At 38.6% G+C, this 26,465-nt stretch overlaps 4 protein-coding genes and 1 long non-coding RNA gene across 5 annotated transcripts; 4 read left to right on the top strand and 1 right to left on the bottom strand.

Moving 5' to 3' along the window:
* Window positions 1-258: 258 nt before the first annotated feature.
* Window positions 259-1,461, bottom strand: LOC141614640 (F-box protein SKIP23-like). Its single transcript, XM_074433387.1, has one exon. It carries the CDS (start codon window positions 1,459-1,461, stop codon window positions 259-261), a length of 1,203 nt encoding a protein of 400 aa, XP_074289488.1.
* A 2,613-nt stretch (window positions 1,462-4,074) lies between these two features.
* Window positions 4,075-7,238, top strand: LOC141612282 (phospholipase D alpha 1-like). The gene is made up of 5 exons (XM_074431020.1): window positions 4,075-4,204; window positions 4,334-4,438; window positions 4,550-4,624; window positions 4,746-6,621; window positions 6,708-7,238. Exons 2-5 carry the CDS (start codon window positions 4,349-4,351, stop codon window positions 7,148-7,150), a joined length of 2,484 nt encoding a protein of 827 aa, XP_074287121.1. The 5' UTR covers window positions 4,075-4,204; window positions 4,334-4,348; the 3' UTR covers window positions 7,151-7,238.
* A 678-nt stretch (window positions 7,239-7,916) lies between these two features.
* Window positions 7,917-12,241, top strand: LOC141612281 (putative F-box protein At2g16290). Its single transcript, XM_074431019.1, has 3 exons — window positions 7,917-8,065; window positions 10,204-11,527; window positions 11,734-12,241. Exon 2 carries the CDS (start codon window positions 10,207-10,209, stop codon window positions 11,386-11,388), a length of 1,182 nt encoding a protein of 393 aa, XP_074287120.1. The 5' UTR covers window positions 7,917-8,065; window positions 10,204-10,206; the 3' UTR covers window positions 11,389-11,527; window positions 11,734-12,241.
* A 3,568-nt stretch (window positions 12,242-15,809) lies between these two features.
* On the top strand, window positions 15,810-20,487 carry LOC141612280 (uncharacterized). The gene is made up of 2 exons (XR_012529067.1): window positions 15,810-16,024; window positions 18,637-20,487. It is a non-coding gene; the product is annotated as an uncharacterized LOC141612280 (long non-coding RNA).
* Window positions 20,488-23,341: 2,854 nt separating this feature from the next.
* Window positions 23,342-23,953, top strand: LOC141614639 (uncharacterized). Its single transcript, XM_074433386.1, has one exon. It carries the CDS (start codon window positions 23,342-23,344, stop codon window positions 23,951-23,953), a length of 612 nt encoding a protein of 203 aa, XP_074289487.1.
* Window positions 23,954-26,465: the final 2,512 nt, after the last annotated feature.

Here is a 26,465-nt window from a genome sequence, read left to right as displayed (position 1 = left end):
TGAGCTACTCCTCCTATTATAAATTGGTTTTAGCATGAAACCTCACTGCTTGTGGCCGGTTGGTAGTTTTGAAGTTCAATTCAAATTAAGAAGATCCTTGCATGTTTGTATCAAAGATAATTGCTACACTAAATAAAATTGTTTGCTTGACTCAATTCAAAAACAAACTATTAAATGTTTAACACAAACCAAACAATTCCGAAAGCATTATACTGCGGAAAAAAGAAAACTTGCAATCTTACTGAAAACTTAAATAATTTAAAACTGAGGAATAAAGAAAGTTGGTGGGCCTGTTCGGCAACGCGTATCATCACCTTCGTAAAATCTGCATAGTTCATTTTTCTTAATGTCATAAACACCCATATCATGTCCGGCGAACTCTTTTGGCACGTGCCAAAATTGAGTTTCATCATCGGTGAAATACATACAACCTCCTTGCAAACATTTACGGGATGCATTAGAAACGGACATAGAAGAGTTGCAGCCTAATAACAATGCTTCGTCACCCAATTCTTCGATTTCTTCCCAAAGTTTGGTTATAGCATTTAGTTTGTATAACTCAAAACCAAGGGTTCGATAAACAATGTCGTAATCAAAATCTCTCCCCGTCTCATCTGGCACCTCTGTCTTATATCGTAAGGCCATGATGAGTTCACTACCTGACTGTATCAAATATATACTATGGATCCTGTGGTACAACTCCTCGAAAATATGACGCTGAATTGGTGAATAATCGATTTGTTTTACAAACTCGAGATTGAAAAATTCGTTAGCATTCCAATACACAAGTCTTCCACCATTGTATAAACCAAATACTTGATCACCCATGACCATAACATCGACCATCTTACCATTTGATTTATCGGTGAGTATCGATGTCCATGATTGATCTCCAGGCCTAGCCATGGCTACGGACTTTATCAAATAAAATACCACAATAACAAACTCATGACGACAACTTTGAGATACCGCTTTAAGAACAACGAGCTTGTCTACAAAACCACTCAAACACCAATTAATATAGTTTTCTTTTGTTTTGTCGATTTTTTGATCATATGAATGTAGACCTGGGATGTTTTCCAAAGATGGGAATTGAATTCGAGCCTTGGTGATCGGATTAATCAGTTGAACATTGAGGTGACGGTCAATGGTTGCAACCCAACCATACGCTGAACCCGAGCACCTTGCTCCGGATGTTTCCGGGAGAGGGAATTTGTAACACTTGTTGTTACTAAGATTAACGATCTTTCGAATACAATTCGGGTTATTATCTTTAGTGTTTTCAGCAAGTAGAAGCCACGGCACTGGTGTACCCCTCCATAGGTGTTTTATTGTAGACGAAGCACGATTCCAACAACGACATACCGTAGAAAAATAAATAAAATCTTCTATAGTTTCCAACTTGATTGCAATGTTACCAAGAAGGTCGAGAGGCAATGCAGACCAATCGGAAGAAGGCATGATGTAGCAACACAAAAATTCAAGTATTAAGATTATATAATATATAGCTGAAGAGTTCAAAGTTGTGATGAAGATGAACGAAATAAGGTCGTTTGTATTAGGAAAGAATTAGGATTATTGTATTATTGTGGTTCGTTGTATTTTGGTAAATTGCATATTGTATGCTTATATATATGTTGATATAGCTACCCAACAATAGTAGTTGGGACTTTCCTACTTTAACTTTGAGTTTCCATAGTCTCGGTCTCTCGTAACTCTCTCATGTAAGTATTTACATAAAATAATTTTATTTTTTTAAAAAAAAAAAAAAAAAATAGTAATATATGGCCACTTGTGTATGTAATAAATCCGTCTAAGGGAGACTAATTGAATTGTCATGGACAAGTGGACAACTAGGGTTCTTCAAAAGGGAGAGCGGAATGGACCGGGGATGTCGGACCCGGACTCCGTGTAGGGTGACGGGTTAGGTCGGGCCTTTTAGGTTGACCCGGAACCGGGCTGGGGTAGATCATAGGGGCGGGCTGATGGCGGGTCAGGGGTATGGCAGGTCAGGGGCAGGCCGGGTATAATATGCAAGACCCGGGCACAGTAGTGGTAGTGGATGAGGGGCCGAGCAGGGCCTGACATGGGCGAATAGACGGCCCTATGGCGGGCCAGGCTAGTCCTAAACTTTGACCACCCCTAACAACAAAGGGTTTGAAACGCTGTTTTAGCTCTGTTCTAATTATTTGATTAAAATATACTCCCTCTAATCCCGGTTATTTGTTGTCATTTTCGTATTGGGATGTCTCAATTATTTATTGTCTTTTCTATTCTAAGAATGAATTTGATGAGCAATTTGGATCATTTTCACTCAATATGTTCTACTTGTCATTTAGTTAATTGGTTCATTACTCTTTCCTTGGTCTTTGTGCCGAAACCAAATAAGGGGGCGTTTGGTTCGTACACGGGTATGGGGTTGGAATCAGGAATCATACCCAGGTGGTATGGGTTTGGAACTTGATTCCTCATACCTTGTGTTTGGTTCATTTTTGAGTGGTATGGGTTTGAACATCAATTAAGGTTAAAATGCGTAAATTAAAGTATTATAAATAATAATTTTCAATATTATAAAATCATGAAAATGATTAGTTAATCAAATAAGTATATAAAAAATTGGATTTACAATATGCTATAATTTGTTTTTTCATATTTTTGATCAATTTAGTTTGATACCCGTGGGTATCAATCTCATACCCACCACCCTCCTTGGGTATGAGAAACCCATACCTCATGGGTTTGAGGTATGGGTATGAAACCCTTGTATTTGCCAAACAAACACTTGGTATGGGTTTGGCTCATTCCAAACCCATACCTCATACCTTTTTTGGGTGAACCAAACACCCCCTAACAACAATTGATTGTGACGGAGAGAATATTAAAAAAGAATAAATAATTAATTAAGACTCTAGTTTAAATTAATTTAATAAGCGCAGAATAAGATATACAGTACATTTGGCTTGGCAAGATTAAAATCATTGTCTCAAAGAGTAGAATTGACAAAATCGATCGGCACCCAAACAAGGGATTTGAATTTGACAGGCAAGCTGAATTGATCGAGCATCGTGTTCCGTGTATGGCTTGTTTCCGTTGTTACACTCCAAAACCGCCAATATACTCCAATAATTATAGCAAGTTACGATGGTATACTTTCAATTATGTTATTGGTGACTCAATCAAATTATCCAGGGAGTCGTCTTTCTACTGCTCATGTCAGCAACAATGAGGTGGAAGGATCTCAAACGACAAGTATTTTGAACGCATGCACAACAAGTGCTTGACAAATTGTCCAAGTAGCAGTTATTGGTGATGATCGTAGTGTATTGAATGACATTGATGAACTCCAAGCAACCTGGTGTAAATGGTGTGTTCGAGAACCAAAGAATGACGATATTGTGCCAGATTATATGTGAGCGGCTCACAACCTGTTTCATAAGACGCCTATACCAGAATTCATTTTAGAAATGGCTATGGCGGCAAAAATTACACACGAAGAAAATGAAGAAAGGTAGACGCCCACCAACTATTTGAGACGATCCTCTGTCCCATTTTCGTGTATGTTTCGTCTGGACTAGTATATTCTGAAATGGTGCCATTTATTCGCATTAATTTAGTTGTGGTAATTCTCTATATTGCAGTTAGAATAATGTAAGTAGTTTGAAGTAAATGTGACTAGCTTATTCACATGTTTTGTTTTGACGGACTTTATTTTACTGGAAATAGCTGTGATCGTTTATCTGTTTACATTCGGATCTTTTACATTTTGACAGGAAATGTTTTGTTTTGACGGACTTGCTGTAAATTTTCGTTTCTTTTAATTATGCTTCTCGTGATCTCCATTTTAGGGCACCGACTGCCTTTTATGGTTTATAGTCCTAAAGTATGTGTGAATTACATAGTTACATTTAGTTACAGATTTTTAGTTGGTTTTTAGATGTTGCATTTTTTAAGACCTTGCAGAAGAAAACCAAGCAAAGAACAAATTCTTATCTTTATCTAATGATATTCTCTAGGACTTGGGCAAATATGCAGAACTTGTCTCAGTATATTCATTGCTTTGAACCATGGTAACTTGTTAATGGAGATTTTTACTAGCTTCGATGCTCCCTCAACCGACTATAATTATCCGTAAATTGTGCTTTTTTTGGTACATACTACGGAGTTTTATACAAAGAACTGTCTTTGTTACGCAACACGCTAAGAGGTCAAGTTCTACAGCTTGGTTTCGATTCTTTGTTTTTTTTCCTCTGTTTTGTTGTCTTGGTTTTTGTTGATTCCTCCTTATTGTTCGTTCGTCTTTTCCTCCCTTTTCTTCTCCTTTTGGGTCGTACAGGTTACGAACTGACTTATGAAGAGACTGTTGCATGGAATTCTCTTTGCCACTATTGATGACATTGATAAGCTGCAACTTGGTTCTGGACTGGCCTTGTTAAAACAGGTGCGTACTGACTACTGAGTATCGCTTTCACCATGTTTCATTCGCCTATGATAAATCTCATGAAACTTTTTGACTTCGGAAACTTTGAATTGTTTTCTTGATGGTGACTAGGGTATTGAAGATCCAAAGCGAACATGGAAAACTTTATTGTACAAAGTCAAACAGTATTGTACTTGTGATCCTCAGGTAAAATCGGTCTAGTTTCGTTTATTCAATAACATATCAGGACAGGATCAGCCATGGCAATTATCAGCTGAGTGCCATTCATTGACTAATTAACGTCAATTGAAGCTTTATGTTGTTGCAGCTTACGGGCTATAAACTCTATGCCACAGTCGATCTGGATAACGTAAGAGTTGCACACACGCAAGTCAAAGATACGCCTTCTAAACCCCAGTGGTTTCAGTCTTTTCTAATCTATTGTGCTCATGAAGTGTCAGAAATCATATTTACAGTCAAAGATGAAAATCCTGTTAGTGCTACCCTTATCGGTAGAGCTCATTTGTCAGTTGACGAAGTCATATATGGTGCACGAGTAAACAAATGGATCCCCTTAGTTGATGAGAAGCGTAACCCTATAGGGTCACAAATACGTGTTAATGTACAGTTTTCTGATGTCACTCGAGACCCAAACTGGTCTAAGGGGATTCAAACTCCAAACTTTGGCGGAGTTCCTTCCACATACTTTAAGCAGAAACAAGGTTGTAAAGTCACTCTGTATCACGATGCACATGTGTCTGATACTTTCCGACCTAAAATTGAGCTGTCTCGTAATATGAGGTATGAGCCACAGCGATGCTGGAAGGACATATTTAATGCTATTGTGAATGCTAAATACTTAATTTACATAGCTGGGTGGTCTGTTTACACCAACATCACCTTGATAAGGGACCCACGTAGGCCGAATCCTGGTGGCCTGCAAAACCTTACTCTAGGAGAGCTTCTTAAGAAGAAAGCCGAAGAGAAGGACATGAAAGTTCTTGTGCTTGTGTGGGACGATATTACTTCTAAAAAATGGATCCGTCAAACATTCCACGAAAGTTTTAGCTTGATGGGAACCCATGATGAAGACACTGTCGCTTATTTCCGGGGGTCCAATGTTCTGTGTGCTAGGTGCCCTCGGGCACCCGACAAAGGAAGAAGCGTAATCCAGGGAGTTGAGAGTGAAGCTGTGTTCACTCATCATCAGAAGACAGTGGTGGTTGATTGTGAGAGCACGCTGGGTGGGAATAGAAGGATTGTTAGTTTTGTCGGAGGCATTGATCTTTGTGATGGAAGGTATGACACGCAAGATCATTCTCTTTTTAGGACATTGGACACGGTTCACAAGAATGATTTTCATCAACCCAACTTTTCCGGATCATCAATCAAGAAAGGTGGACCGAGAGAGCCCTGGCATGATATCCATTGCCGGCTAGAAGGCGCTGTCGCTTGGGATGTACTGACAAACTTTGAGCAGAGGTGGAAAAAACAAATAGAGAAACGATTATTATATTCGGAAGCTGAGCTTAAGCAAAGAATTTCCAGCAGACAAATGACGTCCAGAGAAGATGGCGAAAGTTGGAATGTTCAAATATTCCGGTCAATTGATGGTGGATCTGTCGTAGATTTTCCTTCAGATCCCAAAAAGGCGGCTGAATCTGGCCTTGTTTCGGACAAAGGAAGCATCATTGATCATAGTATCCAGGATGCGTATGTGAATGCTATAAGACGAGCAAAGAACTTCATCTACATTGAAAATCAGTACTTTATCGGAAGTTCATATGGCTGGAACCCTGAAGAAAAATCGGAAAATATCCCTGAAGTCGGTGCCTTACATCTGATACCAAAAGAGTTATCCCTAAAGATTGTCAGCAAGATAGACGCGGGAGAGAGATTTAGCGTCTACATTGTGATCCCGATGTGGCCAGAAGGAGAACCCGAAAGTGCTATTGTCCAAGACATACTATATTATCAGCGAAGAACAATGGAGATGATGTATACAGACATTGCTGCTGCTATTCAACGTAAAAAGATTAATGCACATCCAAGAGACTATCTGTCATTTTTCTGTCTTGGTAATCGGGAGATTAAAACACCAGGAGAATACGTCCCTGGCGATAAACCAGAGACTGGTTCTGACTATTTCAGGGCTCAGATTAGTCGTCGCTTCATGATTTATGTTCATGCCAAGATGATGATAGGTAACCAAGAAGTTTCATGCTCACTTACATCATTGTTATATTTTTCTGTTTTTTTTTTTTTTTTTTAATTTGGCCGTGTTTTACAGTCGATGATGAATACATCATTGTTGGATCTGCGAATATAAACCAGAGATCAATGGACGGAGGAAGGGATACAGAGATCGCAATGGGAGCCTACCAGCCGCGTCACCTATCAGCAAGAGAGGCAGCAAGGGGTCAGGTTTTCGGCTTTAGAATGTCTCTCTGGTTCGAGCATCTTGCCCAAGTCCACAAATCTTTTAACTATCCCGAGACTCTGGAATGCATGCATCAAGTCAACCAGATAGCCGAGCAACATTGGAAGATTTATTCAAGCAGAGATTTCTCTCGCGACTTACCTGGTCATATCCTTCCTTATCCTGTCCAAGTTACTAAAGACGGCCGCATAATGACACTATCAGATGCCGAGACTTGTTTCCCTGACACAAAAGCTACTATCCTCGGTTCCAAGTCTCGTGATCGTCCTATTCCCCCGGTTCTCACTACATAAATTCATTCAACAGACTGTTGCTCTGAATCCTGTAAATTAATATTATAACATGAATCCTGTAAATTAATAAAATTGAGTTCATCATCAAGCTTGCAAGTTTAGACCCGAAATCAAACTGTACTCATTATCAGCTTGCGAGTTTTATCCTGTTTTCAAATTTACTACCAATCATTGTATTTCCCATTTCTTGTGTTATTTAGGTGGCAACCAAATAATTTTGATATTAGCATACATTTATAAAATGAAAAAAAAAAATCTTTTAAATAAAATTATTTTTAAAAAATCGGTTTTGCATAAAACAATTCACACTATATTAGCGTAAAATCGTAATTTTATGGTCTGCAGAAGCAGATTGATCAAGCAGATTATAAATGACAGATTTGACATAGACATATTCATTTTTTAGAATCTACTTAAGTGAATACACCAGGGCAGCATATTGGAAAACGGTAGATTGAAACTCAATCAACTATTTTAATATACTCCCTCCGAGTCTGATTGTTGGTTCCCTTTCTTTTAGGCACCAAAATTAAGGAAATGAATTTGAACCACACAAAACACCCTACTCCACATGAAATTGAATTTAAACCACACAAAACTTACTAAAAAAGAAAGAGGAACCAACACTCGACTAGCATAAAAAAGGAAAGAGGAACCAACAATCAAACTAGGAGGAAGTATCATTTACCAAACACTTAATTTAATAAATTATTAATTCAAACATATTAAAAATCTTTAAATATGCTGAAATTTTATAAATCTACTCCTATTATTTACCAAACATCCTTGTGGTAAACAAAATGGGAATAAAGAGTGAGACCCACAATTTATCCTCTTTACCACACAGACTTGATCCTTTGCTTCATCTTTTTGAAAATCATCTTCATCCATCAAGTTGCTCAAAACCCACACCAGGTTAGTTCTTTGATCCTTCGTTCTCCCTCTCACTAATTCCTTACTTTATTGATTAGCTATTGTTGTTAATTGGCTGATTTAAAGTTAATTAGGGTGTAGTAACTTCTAACTCAAATACTCCATTTGTTCCAATCATTTTGTTTACCTTTTTATATTTTCTAGTGAGATGTATTTTAATCAGAGGCAAACAAATGATTGAGACCGAGAGAGCATGCATTTCTTAAATTAGAAATATTGGGTTTTTGCTTAGTAATGAAATATGTTGCCTAATTTAGCAATCGAAAGTTTGTTGGTACTTCCCTCCGTTCGGTCGAATCCACCACATTTTTCGATCAAATCTCCTCACAGTTCTCACATATTTGGTAAAATGTAGTGAATGGTAGACCTGGCAAACAAATCAGGTTGTGTCGTGTTCGTGTCAATATTAAACGGGTCACCACTACCCAACCCTAACCCGACCCATTTAATTTTTCTATAACCCAACCCGACCTGTTTTAACCCATTTATCTTTAAGGAGTTCATTTTTAATCCACCTAACCCGTTTAATCCAGTAAACTAATACAACAAACTACGCTTTATAACCCTATTATCCCAAAAATGATGAATGAAAATGCTAATTTTTAAGTTGTTTTGTTGAAATTGTGGACTCAAGCCAAATATATTACAACAATTTTAAATAAATGGGTTATTCGTGTCGGGTTCGTGTCAAAAAACACCAACCCTAACCCGACCCATTTAAGTTTTGTGTCGTGTCGTGTCGTGTCGTGTCAACCCAATTACTTAATGGGTCACAATGTCTCGACCCTAACCCGCTAACTTCGTGTCGGGTTCGTATCGTGTTTTCGGGTCGTGTCAATGATTGCCATTTGCCGCCTCTTACTGAATCTTACTGAATTGGAACGGAGGGAGTAAGAATAATTTGGGGATGGCCATAGCCTAAACCGAACCGAACCCAAATTGAACCGAAGGAAAAAATTTGATCCAAACCAACCATTTTAAAACCCATCCCCGATCCACTATTTAAAAACCCATATCCATATCCACTATTGGAAAACCCAAACCAAATCCAAACTCGATCTATTCATACCCGAACCCGATCTAATCAGATATTTTTTAAAATTTAGGCTTTATTAAACTTGAATATTCAATTTTATTATATAAGGCCTTGTTTGGTTCCTCACCCAATCCATGAGAATTCTAGAATTACATGAATTGGGATTTTTAGAGGTTGTTTGGAACTCCTACATTCATTGGAAATTCCTAGGAAAGTAAAACTCCAACATACAACGAAACGGATTATTGTAATTCACTTGAATTTTAATGTAAAAATTAAACTCCCGTGCATTACAAATTAACACATCAATTTAATTCTCGTATCAACGAAACGAGGCCTAAGATTATTTTTTTATAGTCAAATCAAGTTTCGGATTGGGTTTTAGATTATATGGTGGATTGGGTATGGATTTGGAGCGGATATGGGTTTGAAAAAAGTATTATGGATCGGGTATGGTTTTTAAAATTTTGGATAAGGATCGGATATGAATATGGATCTGTGATCCAATAAGTAAGTGGATCGGGTTTGGGATCTTGCAAAACCCGACGCGGTCCCACCCATTGCCATCCCCGAGTAAGATACTCGGGCTAACTATGCTAATTTGTCTAATGGTTGGGTTGCTTTAGTATATACATACAAGTGTCGACTTTGAGAAACAGGGTTTTTGCCCAACTCGGAAATCATTTGAATTTCCAGTTTTCCGAATTATTTATTAATTAATTCATCTGCTTAAAATAATTCTTGCATATGGTAGGATCTAAAGCTAGTTTGCGACTGCATTAGATAGACTCTTTTAGTATCCTCGTCCCTTGCGATTTTTGATCACCCGGGCATTCAATAAGGGAGCGGAATAGTTTTAAGGACAACATTTTATATGTGCTTGAGAAGCCGTTTATGTAATATACTCGTATTTACTTGTATGGAGTACTTTTTATTTCCTGCATATATTTAATCAACATTCTACAAGTCTCGCCTCCTTAGTTTACTGTTCTGTTATATTCCTTCTTCCCCTTGTAATTTGATGCTTAAACTCTTTAGCTTTGTGTTATTTCAGTTTTAACACTTTGAATTTATGTGATGCTAGTACATGGCTTCTTGGACAGCATTGCCTCTTGATGTTCTTGGTGCCATAGCTATGAAGTTGGAAACTATAGAAGATTTTATTTGTTTTTCTGCAGTATGTCGTTATTGGAATCACGTTTCAACCTTAATAAAGCACCAGTGGAGGCCAATACCAGTGCCATGGCTTTTACTTGCTGAAAACACCCATGAAAACCCAGGTTGTGTTCGCAAGATTTTTAATCTTGCCAATAATAAGTGTTACCAGTTGAGACTCCCAGAGACATTCCGAACAAGGTGTTGGGGTTCAGCTTATGGTTGGGTTGCAATGATTGACACTGGCTTCAATTGTCAATTGTTCAATCCGCTGACCAAGGCTCACATTAGTTTCCCAAGTTTGAAAAACATCGTTATTGCACCCCAGACCTATGAAGACGAAGATGATGAAGAATATATCTGTTGGTTACTGACTGGTTCTATTGTCAGGGTTATTGTGCTAAAAGTATCTCAAAATGGTCATGATGAGTTTGCTATTATGGTACTTTATAAAGATTGGGAGGCCGCAGTTTTCGCCAGGCATGGAGATCAATCCTGGACACCAGTACTAGTCAGAGACAGTCCTAGACATGCTTCTATGGTTGATGTTGTGGCGATGAATGGTCATGTATTTGTTTTGTATGAAGATGGGCAAATTGAGTTTTGGAATGTTGAGGAATTTCACCATCTTGGGCTTGTCAAACCTAGGAAATATTCACCGAACACGTCTGTAGTTTATGCATCGTTTAAAGAGACAGGGGCAGAAACAATATATTTGGTACAGTCTGGTAGTGATCTACTTATGGTGTTAAGATGCAAGATTGACTTGAGGTATAAGGTTGATGACTATGCTTATCGGAATAACTTTTTTGAGGTGTACAGACTAAATCCTAAAGAAAAGAATTGGGAGGAAATTGAAGATTTGGGCGATAGGGCATTGTTTGTAGGTGGTAATGCTTCTATGTGTGTATCTGTAACACATGCTACAAACTTGCAACCTGGTTGTATTTATTTCACCGATGATGATTATGATTGTTGGGAAATGCAATGTAAGCCGAGTGGACGTAATATGGGTGTTTATGACTTGAAGAATGAGCAAGTATGGCAATTCTATGAAGGCGATGATACACACTCCAACTTTTGCCCGCCAACGTTGTTTATTCCTCAGCTCTAAATTATGGATACTCTCGTATAAAATATTAAGTTTGAGCCACGAACCCCTTTGCGAGCTGACGATTGAGTTGGGTTTTGCACTTTAAGGTGACCATGATTGCACTTTTTTTGCAAGAGCTGCTGTGGCAACTTATTTCGAGGTAAATTTTAAATCTAGATGAATACGATATTACGATACTTAGGGGTTTGTTTTTCTCTATTTCCAAGATTAAAAGTGATCTGTGAGGGTTTAATCATTTTTTTTAGCAAGATTAGGTGGGAAAGTTTTAAGATATTTGTTATGTGGACATTAATATTGGTTTCATAATTGTTCCTTTTTTTCATGTTTTTCTATCTTCATCCACAGTAATTTGGTTAAAGGCATAAATATGGAAAAAAGATGACTGATATGGAGTAATTTGTTGGTTCATTCCGTCGTGATAATTTGGACAAATGCGCATCGTCAAACATCAGGACTTGAAAAGGCTTCTTTGAACTGAGTCACTGGAATGCATGCATCAAGTCAACCAGATAGCCGAGCAAACATTGGAAGATTTATTCAAGCAGAGATTTCTCTCGCAACTTACCTGGTCATATCCTTCCTTATCCTGTCCAAGTCATTAAAGACGGGCGCTTAACGACACTATCAGATGCCGAGACTTGTTTCCCTGACACAAAAGCTACTATCCTCGGTTCCAAATCTCGTGATCGACCTATTCCTCCGGTTCTCACTACATAAATTCATTCAACAGACTGTGGCTCTGAATCCTGTAAATTAATACTCCGTATTATAGATATTGCTACATTATAACATGAATCCTGTATTTTATTAAGCATGCAGAATATAAATTGGCATTATAAGACCATTCTAGACTTAATATTGTTGTTATTGTTGCTTGATGTTAAGGGCATTAGCAATAGATGAACATCTAAGAGGTTTGTTCTCATGCCATATAAGCTAATTTACAAACCCATTTATCTACAAACCTCCTACTTAGGTAGCACCAAATGGACACGGACACATGACACGGCATCCCATGAAATTTAGGACACGGACACGTTATATAAATTTAATAAAATATATATTTTATAGTTATAAACATTCGATTTTATTTTTATAAAAGTATTTGATATTAAATTTAAATAAGTAAAGGTAAAAGGTGTCCATGATTATAAACTCATTTTCATTTCCCATCAAAACTTCTCTTCTAATCAAGCTATTTCAACAGCTCATTTCCCGTCTAAAGAACATCATTCACCCCAAATGATGTCCAAATGTTATGGACACGCGTCGGACACGTGCCCAAATATATGTTGAAAGTTAGACTCGGCTTTATAGGCGTCCGGCACGTTTCGGCGTGTGTCAGAGGAGTGTCGGTGTCCGACACGGTGTCGGACACAGGACGGTTGATTAATAGAAATGTCCATGCTATCTAGCCTCCTACCAACAACAAATAAACCTCTGATCTGCAAGGTTCATATCATGACCCACAATACTTTTTCTCCTCTCACATTCTCTCTCCACAAACCTGGTTACTAATTTGTAACCCCTCTCATCCATGAACCTCAACACTCATCACCAACAATAGAAGGTTTGTTGACAAACCTCTAAAAGGATGGACATGTCATCCTACAAACCCTCTTGATGAACCTCTATTGCTAATGCCCTAACGGTATTATCTCTTCCGTAGTTGGTCTAGCTTGTAGGGGTGATTACGAGTCAAAGTTGAGCACAAGCTTGGCTTTTGCTCAGCATGTGCTCATGAAGCAAATCTCGAGCTCAGTTCAACTTTAAGAAATTGAGCTCATTATCGAGCATGCGAGTTTAATCCCAAACTTGAACTGAACTCATTATCAAGCTTGCGAATTTTATCTTGTTTTCAAAGTTATTGTCAATCACGGGATTTTCCATTTCATGTGTTCTTAAGTGGCAATCAAACAATCCCTTTATTTTCTATTTCTTTCACATTTTAATTTTATTTTTTTGGGTTGATCAGAGTATTCCCTACCTGGGGCAATCTCATTCAGATTACTGAACACAATTTAATGGGTTTACCCTTTCCAAATTTGGCTTTTCACATTTTAATTATGGGAGAACTAAAAAATGTATATATAAAAAAAAAAGTAAACTTTACAATATAAAATTATTTGTTTAAAAAGTCGGTCATGGACTCTTGCATAAAACAATTCACACTATAATATGGTAAAATCATCTATTTATTAATGTAAACGCGTCTTACACGACAACTTTTGGTTATGGATGGTTATGGGTAGGGTCCTATAAAACTCAGACCCATATCTATGAGACTATGACACTAGTGTTGAACACCCAATCCTACCCATATCCGACGCGTCTAAAATAACTAGACCAATTCTTATACCATATATCCAGGTATATGACACTTCCTACTCTCACTATTAAAAATAAAATAAATAAAATGAAAAGATAAAAATCACTCACATTATTAAGCAGTTAACAACGCTTACCATAAACCCTTTTTCCTCCCCTTTCATGCCTAGAACTTTCATAATTACAAAAAAAATTATGCATAAAATTTAATTTTTCTTCCAAACCTATTAGTTTTGTAATCTTAGATTTGTATTTTGATTGATTATCTTCTAAATTATCAGGTAAGTGTATTAATTGAATTGAATTTTTATATTTTGTCTCTCATTATTCATGGTTAGTTTTTTGATTTTGGGGGGCTATGATTCATCATATGGCAGTATCATATTCACATTTAATTTAGTGAATATGATAATTTAGTTTGATGTGTACATATAGTGTAATATTCATCATATGACACGATTATATTCAATTTGAGTCTAGTGAATATGATAGTATAATTTGAGGAATATGTATTATGTAGTGTCATATTCACAATATGACACTATTATATTCACTTTGAATTCAGTGAATATAATAGTGTAATTTGATGAATATGTATTATGTAGTGTCATATTCACAATATGACACTATCATATTCACTTTGAGCTCAGTGAATATGATAGTATAATTTGATGAATATGAGAGATTTAATGTCATATTCACTCAATGACCCTATTATATTCATTTTGATTTCAGTGAATATAGTGGTTTAATTTAATGACTATGAACTATTAACTTCGTAAATTTGAGTACGACTAAATGAAACTATATATTTGATGAATTTTATATGATTTTAAAATTGATAAGTTGAGTAATTTGGAAAAGAAAAAGAAACGTACAATGAATAAGTAGTGGGGTAGTTATTCATATACTGGGTAGTTAACTATTTTTCTTTTCATTTTATTTTTTATTTTTTTTATAACTTCTATGGGAGTATCCTGCTCCCTACTCTTGTGAGTAGGATATTATTTGCCTCACTCTTCGAGTGCCAGGGAATGTGTCAAATGTCAATCTCCCAAAGTAGTACTTACTAAAGTGGCTAATGTCAGATGGCAGGAGATGGTTAAGTCAATGGGCCGTGTTGGGCTGACCCGCATGTCGGTCTCTCGTGCCTTCCTCCAAAATTGGCCTGGCCCAAGCACGGATATTGGGCTTCTCGGACCGTATCATGTCAAGCCCACTGATCCAAACCTACGTCGCGGCCCGCTCAAGGCATGGTCATTTTCGTGCTCGGGCAGTGCCTTGTCCATGGGCTTTTCGTGCCTTGTCCGTGGGCTGGCCCATGTATTTTAATATTTTTTTTATTTTAAAAAAAATGTTATATAATTGATATATTTTTAGTACTTTTGTTTAATAAATGATGATTAATGGTTTAAATATATATATATTATAAATATCAATGTACTTTTTGTTTAATAAATGATGATTAATGGTTTAAATATATATTTTATTAAATATAGTGTACTTTTTGTTTGAGGCTATTCTTCGGGCCGGGCCAGGCCCGTCGTGCCTGGTGCGTGCCGGGCTCCACCGTGCTTGGGCCGTGCCGTGCCTGGGCACGAATTTTTGAAGAAAATCGCATCGAAGTCCGTCTTAAGCCCAGTCGTGCCGTGTCCGTGGTTCCTCGATTTTCTCACCGGACCGTGCCATGGGTCGTGCCTAGCCGTGCCGCCCACCATCTCGCGACCCTTTATGCCAACTCTAGTTGAGTGTAGATATGAGGGTTTGAAAAACGAGGGTAAAATATCCTAGTTTTGATTTTTCTTTTCTTTTTTAAGAAGAAAACTCGAACTTGGGTCTACCGTATATTAATCAAATCACTATCAACAAGGTCTTTAATGTAAATATGTAAGGAAGCAGCTGAGAAGTGCTTGAAAGAACCCATCGAACAATAATGGTGTAAATAAGACAAAATTGACATTAATCTTATTGTTTTCAATTAAAAACTTCAATTAATACACCCACACATTGTTTAAACATAAAATTACCTATCTAAAACTAAAAACATGTGAGATAATATATATTGATAACCTGACCCGATACAGACCCGCTAACGACCCGACCCGTCTTGCCACCCGCTGATGACCCGACCCGAAGATGACCCGACATGAACTGCAACCTACCCGATCCGATTCTGACACGACACCGAACCCGACATGACCCGACATGACCCGACCCGTAACCGACCCGAGTGACGCGATTGCCACCTTTTAAGTCTTATCCACACTGACTTGATCCTTTGTTTCATCTTTTTGAAAATCCACACCAGGTTAGTTCTTTGATCCTTCTTCTTCTTCCCCCTTCACTACTTTATTGATTAGTTATTGTAGATAATTAGGGTGTAGTAACTACTAATTCAATTGCCCCATTTCTTCCAATTATTTGTTTAACTTTTATATTTTTATGATTGAGACGGAGGAGTAGTAATAAAATCTGTTGCCTTAAGCCCTTAATTATGCTTGTTAATTCAGCAATGGTGCATGTTTCTGTGTTGAACATTTCCAAGCAAATAAAAGATTGTTGATACTACCCTCCGTTGGGTCCAATTCACCACATTTTTCATATTTCTTCTCACATACTTCGTAGTATTTGGTTAAATGTGGTGAATTGGACTGAACGGTCGGAGTAAGATATTCGAGTTAACTATGCTAATTTGTCTAATGGTTGGGCTACTCTAGTAACCAACAGATAAGTGTCGACTTTGAGAAACAGGATTTTCGCCCAACTCGGAAATCATTTTAATTTCCAGTTTTCCGAATTATTCATTAATTATTTCATCTGCTTAAAAGACAATTTCCAAACCCCCCTCTTTGGCCTGGGCTTGTTCCTGGCCGTTGAGAATTTCGGGAAGGGCCCCCTCGCAAGAGGGTAAAACCCTTAAATTAGATTTCAATCCATGTTTGACCACTTTAGCTTGGTTGAGTACTTGAGTTGATTAAATTAGGCTACATGAGGGGATGTGTTTGATTGTGTATTGTCCCTTGGGCCTTATTAGGATTGAAGGGTTTTGAATGAAAGGGAGGGGAGGGATTTGAAGTGGGCAATTTCCATTGTTTGGATAGCAAAATGTCGGTGGAGGGATTTGGAGGGGAGGGAAATGGATCTGTTTCCCTTCTCCAAGCCAAAATATTGTTCCCCAACAAAGGAAAGATTTGGAGGGGAAACTCTCACCTACCATTCCAGCTCTCCTTCCTTCCCTTTCCCTTTCCCTTCCTTCTTTCCTCCTCCTCTTCCCCCCCCCCCCTCCATTTTTTGTATTTTAAGAAGGCGTTGGGGTGTGTTTGGTTCGAAGGTTTTCAAGGGAAATGGAGGGGAAGGGAAAATGGCTCCTCCGACAAATTAATTTTTTTTACCATAGGAAAGATTTGAAGTGAAATTTGGATAGTATCCAAACATCTACTACCCATTCCCTCTCCCCTTCCCTTCCCTTCCCTCCTTCCTCCTCACCTCCTTTTCCCTCCTATTTTGGTATCTTTGGATGAGGGACTTGGAGGGAAAGAAAGGGGACGAGGAGGGAGGGATACAAAATCCGTTGTTTGGATAACAAAGGCGTAGGATGGAAAACGGATTTGGAGGGATTCATTTTCCCTTCTCCAAGCTTAGTCAAAATCCTGCCACTATAGGAAAGATTTGAAGAGAAAACTCCACCTCTCCATTCCCCCTCCCCTTACCTTCCTTCCCTCCCTCCCTTTCCCTCCCCTTTCTTTTCCTTCACTTTTGCTAAAATGCAAGGTTAGCTATTTGATCTTCTTCTCTTTTGCTATCCAAACGCGAGGTTAGCTCTTTGATCTTCTTCTCTTCCCTCGCTAACTCTTTGCTTTATTAATTAGTTATTGTTGTTAATTGGCTGTTTTAGAGATAAATAGGGGTGTCGTAACTACTAACTCAAGCACCCCATTCGTCCCAATTATTTGTTACCTTTTATATTGTGTAGTATTCCCTCCACCTCAATTTTTTTTTTGACCCCTTTGCCACCAAAATTTATCCCAAATTAATTGTTCCCTTTCTAAGTATTTATTTACACTACAAATCACTCACCCTTCTCATTTTATTAGCTTTCTTAAATCCACAAAAGTAAAAAGTAGGACAATATAAATGGGATGGAGTAATTAAATCTTTGGCCTAATTTATTGTGTTATAGAGTCTCTGCCTAGTTATGCTTGTTAATTTGAGCAAAGGAAAGATGTTGGTATCTCCTTTCGATCGTTTCAAATTTTCAAATTTCTTCTCAAATATTTGGTCAAATGTAGTGAATTGGACTGAGGGACGGAATAAGATAACTGGGCTAACTATGTTAATTTGTCTAATGGTTCGGCTACTCTAGTAAATGCATATAAGTGTCAACTTTCGGCAACAGGATATTGGCTCAGGTCGGAAATCATTTTAAATTCTAGTTTTCTAAATTGTTTGTTAATTACTCGTGATTTTTATTGATTAATTAGTTAAAATCGGTTAGGTGATACCACTACTTTTGTGGCTGTTGATCTACTAAGGGCTATTGTTTCGCTCCCAAGAGACACAATTCATCTATAAAACATAGACGGTAGGGGTGCGGAAGCATAACTCAAGAAAATAATTCATCTGTTTAAAATCACTTTGATATTGTAAGGATCTAAATATCCAATGCTAGTTTATTGCGACTACATTAGTATCCCTGTCCCCTGCGACTTTTAATCCACTCGTGAATTCGACATGGGGGTGAAAGATAATCTTATTGGCAACGTTTTGGAAAGCATGTCCGTGAAAAGTTGGTATGTATTCGTGCATATATTTAATCAACATCCTACAAGTCTCCCTTCCTTAATTTATGGTTCTGTTTATATTCCTTCTTCGCCCCCTTGTAAGTTGATGCTTAAACTCTTTTGCGTTGTGTTATTTCAGTTTTTGAATTTTTGTGGTGCTAGTACATGATGGATGTTTGGACTGCATTGCCTCTTGATCTTCTTGGTGCCATTGCCATGAAGTTGGAAGCTATAGAAGATTTTATTTATTTTTCTGCAGTATGTCGCACTTGGAATAGCGTTTCAACCTTAATAAAGCACCAGTGGAGGCCAGTGCCAGTGCCATGGCTTTTACTTGCTGAAAACACCCATGAAAATCCAGGTTGTGTTCGGAAGATATTCACCGACTACGTCTATAATTTACGCGACGTATACAGAAACAGGAGCAGATTCAATCTATTTGGTACAGTCCGGTAGGTTTGGTCTGCTTATAGTGTTAAGATACAAGGTTGACTTGAGGAATTTGGTTGATGATGGTTCCGATGCAGACTGTGTTCCGCCAACACACTATTTTGAGGTGTACATACATCATCCTAAAGAAAAGAGATGGATTGAAATTGATGATCTGGGCGATATGGCATTGTTTGTAGGTGGTAATGCTTCTATGTCTGTATCCGTAACACATGCTACGAGTTTGCAACGTAGCTGTATTTATTTCACGGATGATGATTATGACTATTGGGAAATGCGAGGTAAGCCGACTGCAAAAAATATGGGTGTTTATGACTTGAAGAATGATAAAGTATGGCAGTTCTATGAAGGCGATGATGATACATTCTCCGAATTTTGCCCGCCAACGTTTTTTATTCCTCAGCTTTAATTATGAATACTCTCATATAAAATATTAAGTTTAAGCCGCGATCCTCATGGCAAGAAGCTGGCGACCGAGTTTGGTTTTGAACTTTGAAGGCGACCATGATTGCACTTTTTCTGCAAGAGCAGCTGTGGTAAGTGGTATTCTATTAGTGTTTGAGGGTTTAATCGTTTTTTTTAGCGAGATTAGGTCTGAAAGTTTTAAGATAGATATTACTAGTTCGGTGACCCGTGAAACTTAACAGGTTAGTTCTAATTTGAGGTTTTACAATCCTTTTCGGGTAATTAACATTTTACTTCTCACTTAGGCTGAATGATAATGTTAATATTGGGGAATGGATTGTTAATTGGCTACGTTACTTGAGTTTGTTGGAGGCTGGTGAAGATCGGGTTGTGCAATTTCTTGCTACCTTATGGTGTTTATGGAAACTACGAAATAATCTAATTTTTAGAGGTGGGGAGTTCATTCCGCGGTTGTTTTTTACATCATTGTCAGAGACCGTGGTGACGACCCTTAATGCTGCAAAATTACGTAACAAGGGTGTGAAGGAGGCGGCTGAGGCAGAGCCAGTTGGAGATGAGCGGAGTCAAAATAGGATAAGAAATAGCTGTCCTTTTTACGTTGCCGGAGGGCCTAACTCATGTCTTAGTACTTAGATTAAAGTTGATGCGAGTTGGTGTAATTCCTATGACGCGGCTATAGGTTGGGTTGCTTTTGGTAGGGAAGGCGTTTTGTTCGAAGGGGGTATTAAGACAAGGGCAGAATCAACTTTGCAAGCGGAGGCATTGGGTATCCGTAGAGCCCTAGTGTGGGCGCGTGATAATGGACAATTTCATCTCGAGATTGCATCAGACTGCCTTCAACTGGTAAATCAAATTGCGGGACTTGAACTTGGACATCACCTTATCCAAGGGATCCTTGAAGACATTTTTCTTATGTTTTCCTCGTTTCATTGTTTATGTTTTAGTTATGTTCCAAGGGACTTAAATAAGATTGCTCATGGCCTCGCACAAAGGGCCATGAGAATGTAGGACACCTTTTTCTACTGCTGCCAAAAAAAAAAAAAGAAAAAAAAACATTTTACTTGTCACTTAGGCTGAATGGACTGTTTCTAATCCGGCTGAATTGGTTGTTTTTTATCTTCTTACGATATTTGTAACAACGTCTTAAACTCAGTGATTTAAAGATTAGTCAATCTTTGTTTTGAAATAGCTTTCTGCAAGTACTCCTTGAGCTAATCTATTCACATATGTCTGGCCAAAGTGATTCTTCCGTTTAGTCACGCGAGTTGGTATTGAAGTGGTAGATACTTGATAGTACCATTAGTACGTGATGGATAGGATAAGTAAACGAAAAATAAGTCGAGCGATGACAAAGTAGGGTAGGTAAAAGAATTAATGACACAAGGAGATGGTAACAGTAAAATCCAAATCCCCGGAAGTCAATACCTTGTCTCAAGGCTATCAATAATTTCAAACAGGTGATCGAATAAACCAAATCAGTGGACAAATAGGGAGCATGTGATTTTTCCTTCATAAAATCGTCATAGTTTGTCTTGAGGAATTTGGTTGATGATAGACGTACACAGTTATGGTGTTCAGATGCAAGGATGACTCCGAGGAATTTCGTTGATGATGATTCCGATGCAGACTATGTTGATCAAACTCGCTATTTTGAGGTGTACAGCCTAAAGCCTATAACTATTGAGAAATGCGAAGTAAGCCGGGTGGACATGACATGGGTGTTTATGACATGAAGACTGATCGAGTATGGCAATTCTACCAAGGCAATGACACGCTCTCCGAATTTCGCCCACCAACGTTTTTTGTTCCTCAACTTTAAATTATGGACATTCTCATGTAATATATACAGGGGCGGCTATGACCAAGTGCGGGCTGAGCGCGCGAACTGGGCCTCCAAATTTTTGGGCCTCGTGTTCGTATAAATTATGAAAACATTAGTCATATATACATTATAATCTCCATGTATATTAACTGAAGTGTGATAGCACATTGGTGAAAACATGTTTCAATTGCCCAAGCCACCCGAGTTCGAGCCTTGCCCTAACCAATTATTTAAGACGCCCCTGAATATATACTAAGTTAGACCCCGTGCAAAATTGCACTGACATATACAAATAACATTCAGATCGACTCTCGTGAATCCGATGATTGACGCCAAATATTATGAAATCAAAAATATAACCGAGATTTCGAACGAATATTTCGACATAATCAAATACGAGCTAGTAACATTATTCATTTTTCATCGTAATGGTTTTTTAAAAGTTCGACATAATGTTTTTCCCTTAAAATAAGTTCAACATGAAAAGAGTTTGACATAAGTAATATATAATGTTTTTTAAAACATTATTTATTTATTGATTTTGCAGCAATGAAAATGCAATTAGTTATCCTAATAAAGTTAATCCCTCCATCCAATCATTTCTTTACATTATCTAGTTATCCTACTTTTTATGGAGGGACGTTTTAATAATAACAAAAATGATTGACACGGAAGGAGTATTAGCTTAATCACAGCGACAATAACTGAAAAAAGCATCACGTGAGCATGATCCAGAACAACACCAGAGGCAAGATCCACAATCAACATTCCACCTTGCTCCAAGACAATGCAAAAGGCGTCGTGATGCGCTAAGCTGATGCGCTTTCATTGTAATATCTCCCTTCACTGAGCCGCCTTCTTGTTTTGACTCCGTTAATTCTCCTGTGAAAACATATGACATAAAATTAAACTCGGGACAAATGGGCAAATAAGTTGTTGACTGGTTCAAACTCGGATCACGAGTACTTTTCTTCACGACTTTATCTACTAAACTAGCTGATATCTACAAAAACATCACAAGTTGAAAGATGTTACTTTTAAAAGATTTTCGAGGTTGTTTACAACTTAAAACCTCGAACAACTTCAAATCTCAAAATACTTGTCATATAGATGATTCCATTTTTATCTTTGTTTTTTTTTCTCTAGTATATACATTTATGATTTATGAGTTATACGACGAGAAAGAACGAATCCCTTTGTGACATACGTAAAGAGACTGTATAATAGTGAAATAAATAATAAACGAAGTAGGAATTAAGTAGAAACCTGATGCAACGAGCAAAATAAAAGCAATGACAAAAAGTTTAGATTGGTTCAACATTTTGGTGCTATTGAGAATAATGTTACTGTAAATTGTTTGTTGATTTGCTTTAATGTAAACCTTAATTATGCCTTCTATTATTTATAGAACTACGGAGTGCTTCCCATGTGTTCCTTGGCTATTTTCAATTTACCACTAGGTCAATTTGTCAATTAACTATCCTCTCGTAAAAATTGTCAATTAGGTATAATAAAATATGGTCCGTTAAAACTTGCGTGAAATTCCAAGGAGATTCAGATTCAGCCTCCCCAAGAGCAAAATCTTGTGGAGCATTCTTGGCCCAAGTCCATGCCTAAATAGACTTTGAGCCCGTCACTCTCGGGTGGTTTACCTGGTATACGTGCAATTTGCAGACTATCACGTACACCCGCGAGTTTACCCAGTGCGCACCAAAGATAGCGGCTGCGGGTTCCCTCGTTACCCAAAGAAAAAAAAAATGGTCCATTACGTATCGAACCGGTACAAGCAAATGACAAATAGTAGAGGATGAATGTAGAAGTTAAATATCAAAAGCTTCGTATGGAGGGTTTGTAAGGGTGCTCTACCGTGTGGTTTAAATGTGCAGAAGCGAGTCCGCGAGGCCGATCCGACGTGCCAAAGGTGTGGGAAAGAAGTGGAGAGTGAAACTCACGCCCTATTCAGCTGCCCTTTTGCTCAGGCCGTGTGGGATGCGGGTGGATTAGAGGAGGAGAATGTGGGTGATGTTTTTGGGGGGGAGTATAGTGGACTGGGTTGAGGGGATATTGAGGCGGGAACAGAGTGAGGAGGCGTGTAAGTACCTAGTCCTCTTATGGACTAGTTGGAATTTCCGGAACGAACTCTATTATGGCGATGCGACGACTGACCCTAGGGGTGGGGAAGGCGTTGAGTTTCTGGATTGAATGGAGGCAGGCACAACCCATGGGTAATCGGCAGGGGAATGCTCGGAGTAGGGACAAGAGAGTGTGGATTCCACCGGCAGTGGGGCAATGGAAACTTAATGTGGATGCAGCGATTATGGGCGAGGCGGGATGCGGTATGGGGATCGTGATTAGAGACCATACTGGGAGTGTTGAACGGGTGGGTGTCCAACAAGTGCGTGACAGGTGGAACCCGGATATTGCGGAAGCTATGGCTGCGGGCTTTGGATTAAGGACAGCAGTGCAAATGGGACTCGATAATGTGGTGCTTGAATCGGATTGTTTGGCGCTGATAACTATGCTAAAGTCGAAGTTCTTCCCGACAAATTACTTTGGGAGAATGGGGAAAGTAGTTTCGGATTTAGCTAGTAATTTCTCTTGTATTAGTTTTAATTTTACTCATCGTGAAGGTAATTATGTCGCGCACGAGTTAGCCCATCTCCTCCCGATTGACTATTCTACTCGGTATTGGGTTGGGTCAATTCCGGAGCGTGTCGAACCGTTTGTAGAGCTCGATGCTCTTGATTTACCAGGCTAATGAAATTTCCTTCTTTCCTTCAAAAAAGATTATTGACGGTTTTCCAAAGTCTAGAGGATGAATGTTGAAGTTTTGAGTTGGTCTTCCTTTAGACGTATTATTTTGGTCTGAAATAATAAGATGGGGTTTTAAGATCATTTTACAACTAAATTTGACCACTTTTAGAAAATAAGATACACTAGCGTTTTTTTTCCAGACAAAATTGATCGTATGAAACAAGATTTTGCGTGAAGTTTATTGTACGTAAACGAAGTAAGTCAAGTCAAAGCACGAAAAACGGATCTACCATCAAGCTTATACTACAACTTTCGCAAGTTGCGTCTATACTCTATAGTTTACTATGGAGTAATGGAGCACCAAATCGGATTTTTTTTTTCTTAATATGGGGTTGAAAACGAAATAAATTAACTAAATGGGATTAGTTTTAAACTTATTATTCAAAATGAGTCCAACTCATCACCGAAGTTAGGCATGAATTCAAGTCGCTCCTCGCCTAAATGACCATCAGAGACGAGGCCAGGATTTTAATTTCGGTATAGCAAAATATATACTCAAGATAAAGTGTATAGATAATTAGTGTGAAAGCAGTAAATATTGGTGTAGCAAATCACGAAATTCTAACCGAAATTTTCGCCTTTAGTGTAGCGGCGGCTACGCCATAGCCAATAGTGGCCTCGCCTCTGATGACCATAACCTGGGTGACAAGTAAATAGAGTTGATATTAAGGCGCGTGATTCTAAATCAAGTCAGTTAGGGGGTGAGCGACTTGGGACAAAGTCCCTTAGGGGGACTTCGGCCAGACTTCATTATAGTTTTGCAAAGAAACAAAACTTTACTATAGCAGATATGCACTAGTTCAAGCTATAAATATTACTCCCTCCGTCCCGGTCATTTGTTATCCTTTGATTTTGGCACAAAGACTAAGGAAAGGGGGAGAGACCAATTACTAAATGACAAGTGGAATAAATTGAGTGTGAATGATCAAATTACTCATCAAATTCATTTTTAAAATAGAAAGGACAACAAAAGACTGAGACATCCAAAAATGAAAAAGGACAACAAATAACCGAGACAGAAGAAGTAGTTTTTCAGACTTCGATCCGACAACCTTAGACGAAATTAGATTAAATAACATGATGTAATTATTAGGCTATTTGTCGAGATTTCAATAATGTTGGGATCTTGCTTCTTGTGATTGTGGTCGTGTTACATTTTAATGAAGCTCCGGCCTAGCTGGGAACAATTTCATTGGTAGTCATTTTTAATTTAGGGTTCGAGGATCCAAAGTGGATATAAAACCCCATCAATACGACAATAGGTGAAGCACAAATACTATTCCACAATCAATTATATATATATTTTTTTGGTCGAAATGAACATTAAATTAAAAAAGAAGCCAAGAGTTCAAGTACATCATGAGGGAGGGTCGGGGTTAAGAGACGTGCAAGCCTCTAAAAAGTCAAGAGTACATAAGTTCGTAACAAAAGAGGGGGCATAGTCCCAGCTAAAGCAACCACTAGAAGGACTAGCATCCGCCGCGGAGAACTTAGCAAGAGCATCCGCAACCTTGTTAGCCGATCTCTTCTCAAATACAAGCTTCAGTCCTGGTGAGACCTTTAATAGTTCCTTACACTCAATGATGATGTTAGCAAATGGGCCACAGGGAGAGGCCGAGCTCAAAATAGCATTTACAACATTAATACAGTCGGATGCAATCACAAACTTATCAGTGGACAAAACCGCAAAATGGATCCCTTCTCTAATAGCAAGGACCTCGCTAATAAAGGGGGTAGTAGCAAAGCACCGGCTGGACCACCCATGAACCCAAGAACCAACAGACTCCCTAACAATACACCCAAAACAAGTGACCGAGGAGGAGGGCGAGAAGGCCGCATCTACATTGATCTTACACCAATGTTGCGGGGGGGGGGGGGCTAGCTACGAGGGAAGCGAAAGGCAGAGACAGGTGAGCTAATGGGGGTGGTTGAAGAGGAACGAGTGTTGGCGGCACTCCAAGAGGCGGCCTGGGAAGAGATGGAACTGCAGAACAGGGGAAGAGAGGGGGAAGGGGTAGGAGAGTAAGTAGCGTCACAACGTCTTGTCCAAAGACGCCACACAATGAAGGAGAAGAGGGTGGGCCACTTTCCACTCGCAGTACAGTTCTCAAAAATCCAGTGTTGGAGATCAAGAAGGAAGAAGGAATGGCTGACATTAATTAAAATGGGACCAAGTGGCAGCAGCAAGATCGCAATCCCAGAGGGCGTGGAGGGTAGACTCGGGAAGGGAAGGGCTGGCGCAAAGGGTACACCTAGGTGAGGGAATGATGGATCGAACATGGAAGGTGAGGTTATATGGGAGTTTATCCCACCAAGCAAGCCATAGAAAAGCTTTGATTTTTGGCAAGGAGGGGATGTCCCAGAGCCAAAAGAGGTCAGGAGAGAGGGGGGGGGGGGGGGTTTAGGAGGAGGGGTGTCAAGAAGGTAGGAGTAGGTGGTTCCAACGGAGAATTTGT

The sequence above is a fragment of the Silene latifolia genome, chromosome 11, assembly GCF_048544455.1.
Source record: "Silene latifolia isolate original U9 population chromosome 11, ASM4854445v1, whole genome shotgun sequence".
Lineage (NCBI taxonomy): Eukaryota > Viridiplantae > Streptophyta > Magnoliopsida > Caryophyllales > Caryophyllaceae > Silene > Silene latifolia.
The sequence above is the reverse complement of the archived record's forward strand: the minus strand, read 5'-3'. Positions and strand labels throughout refer to the sequence as shown.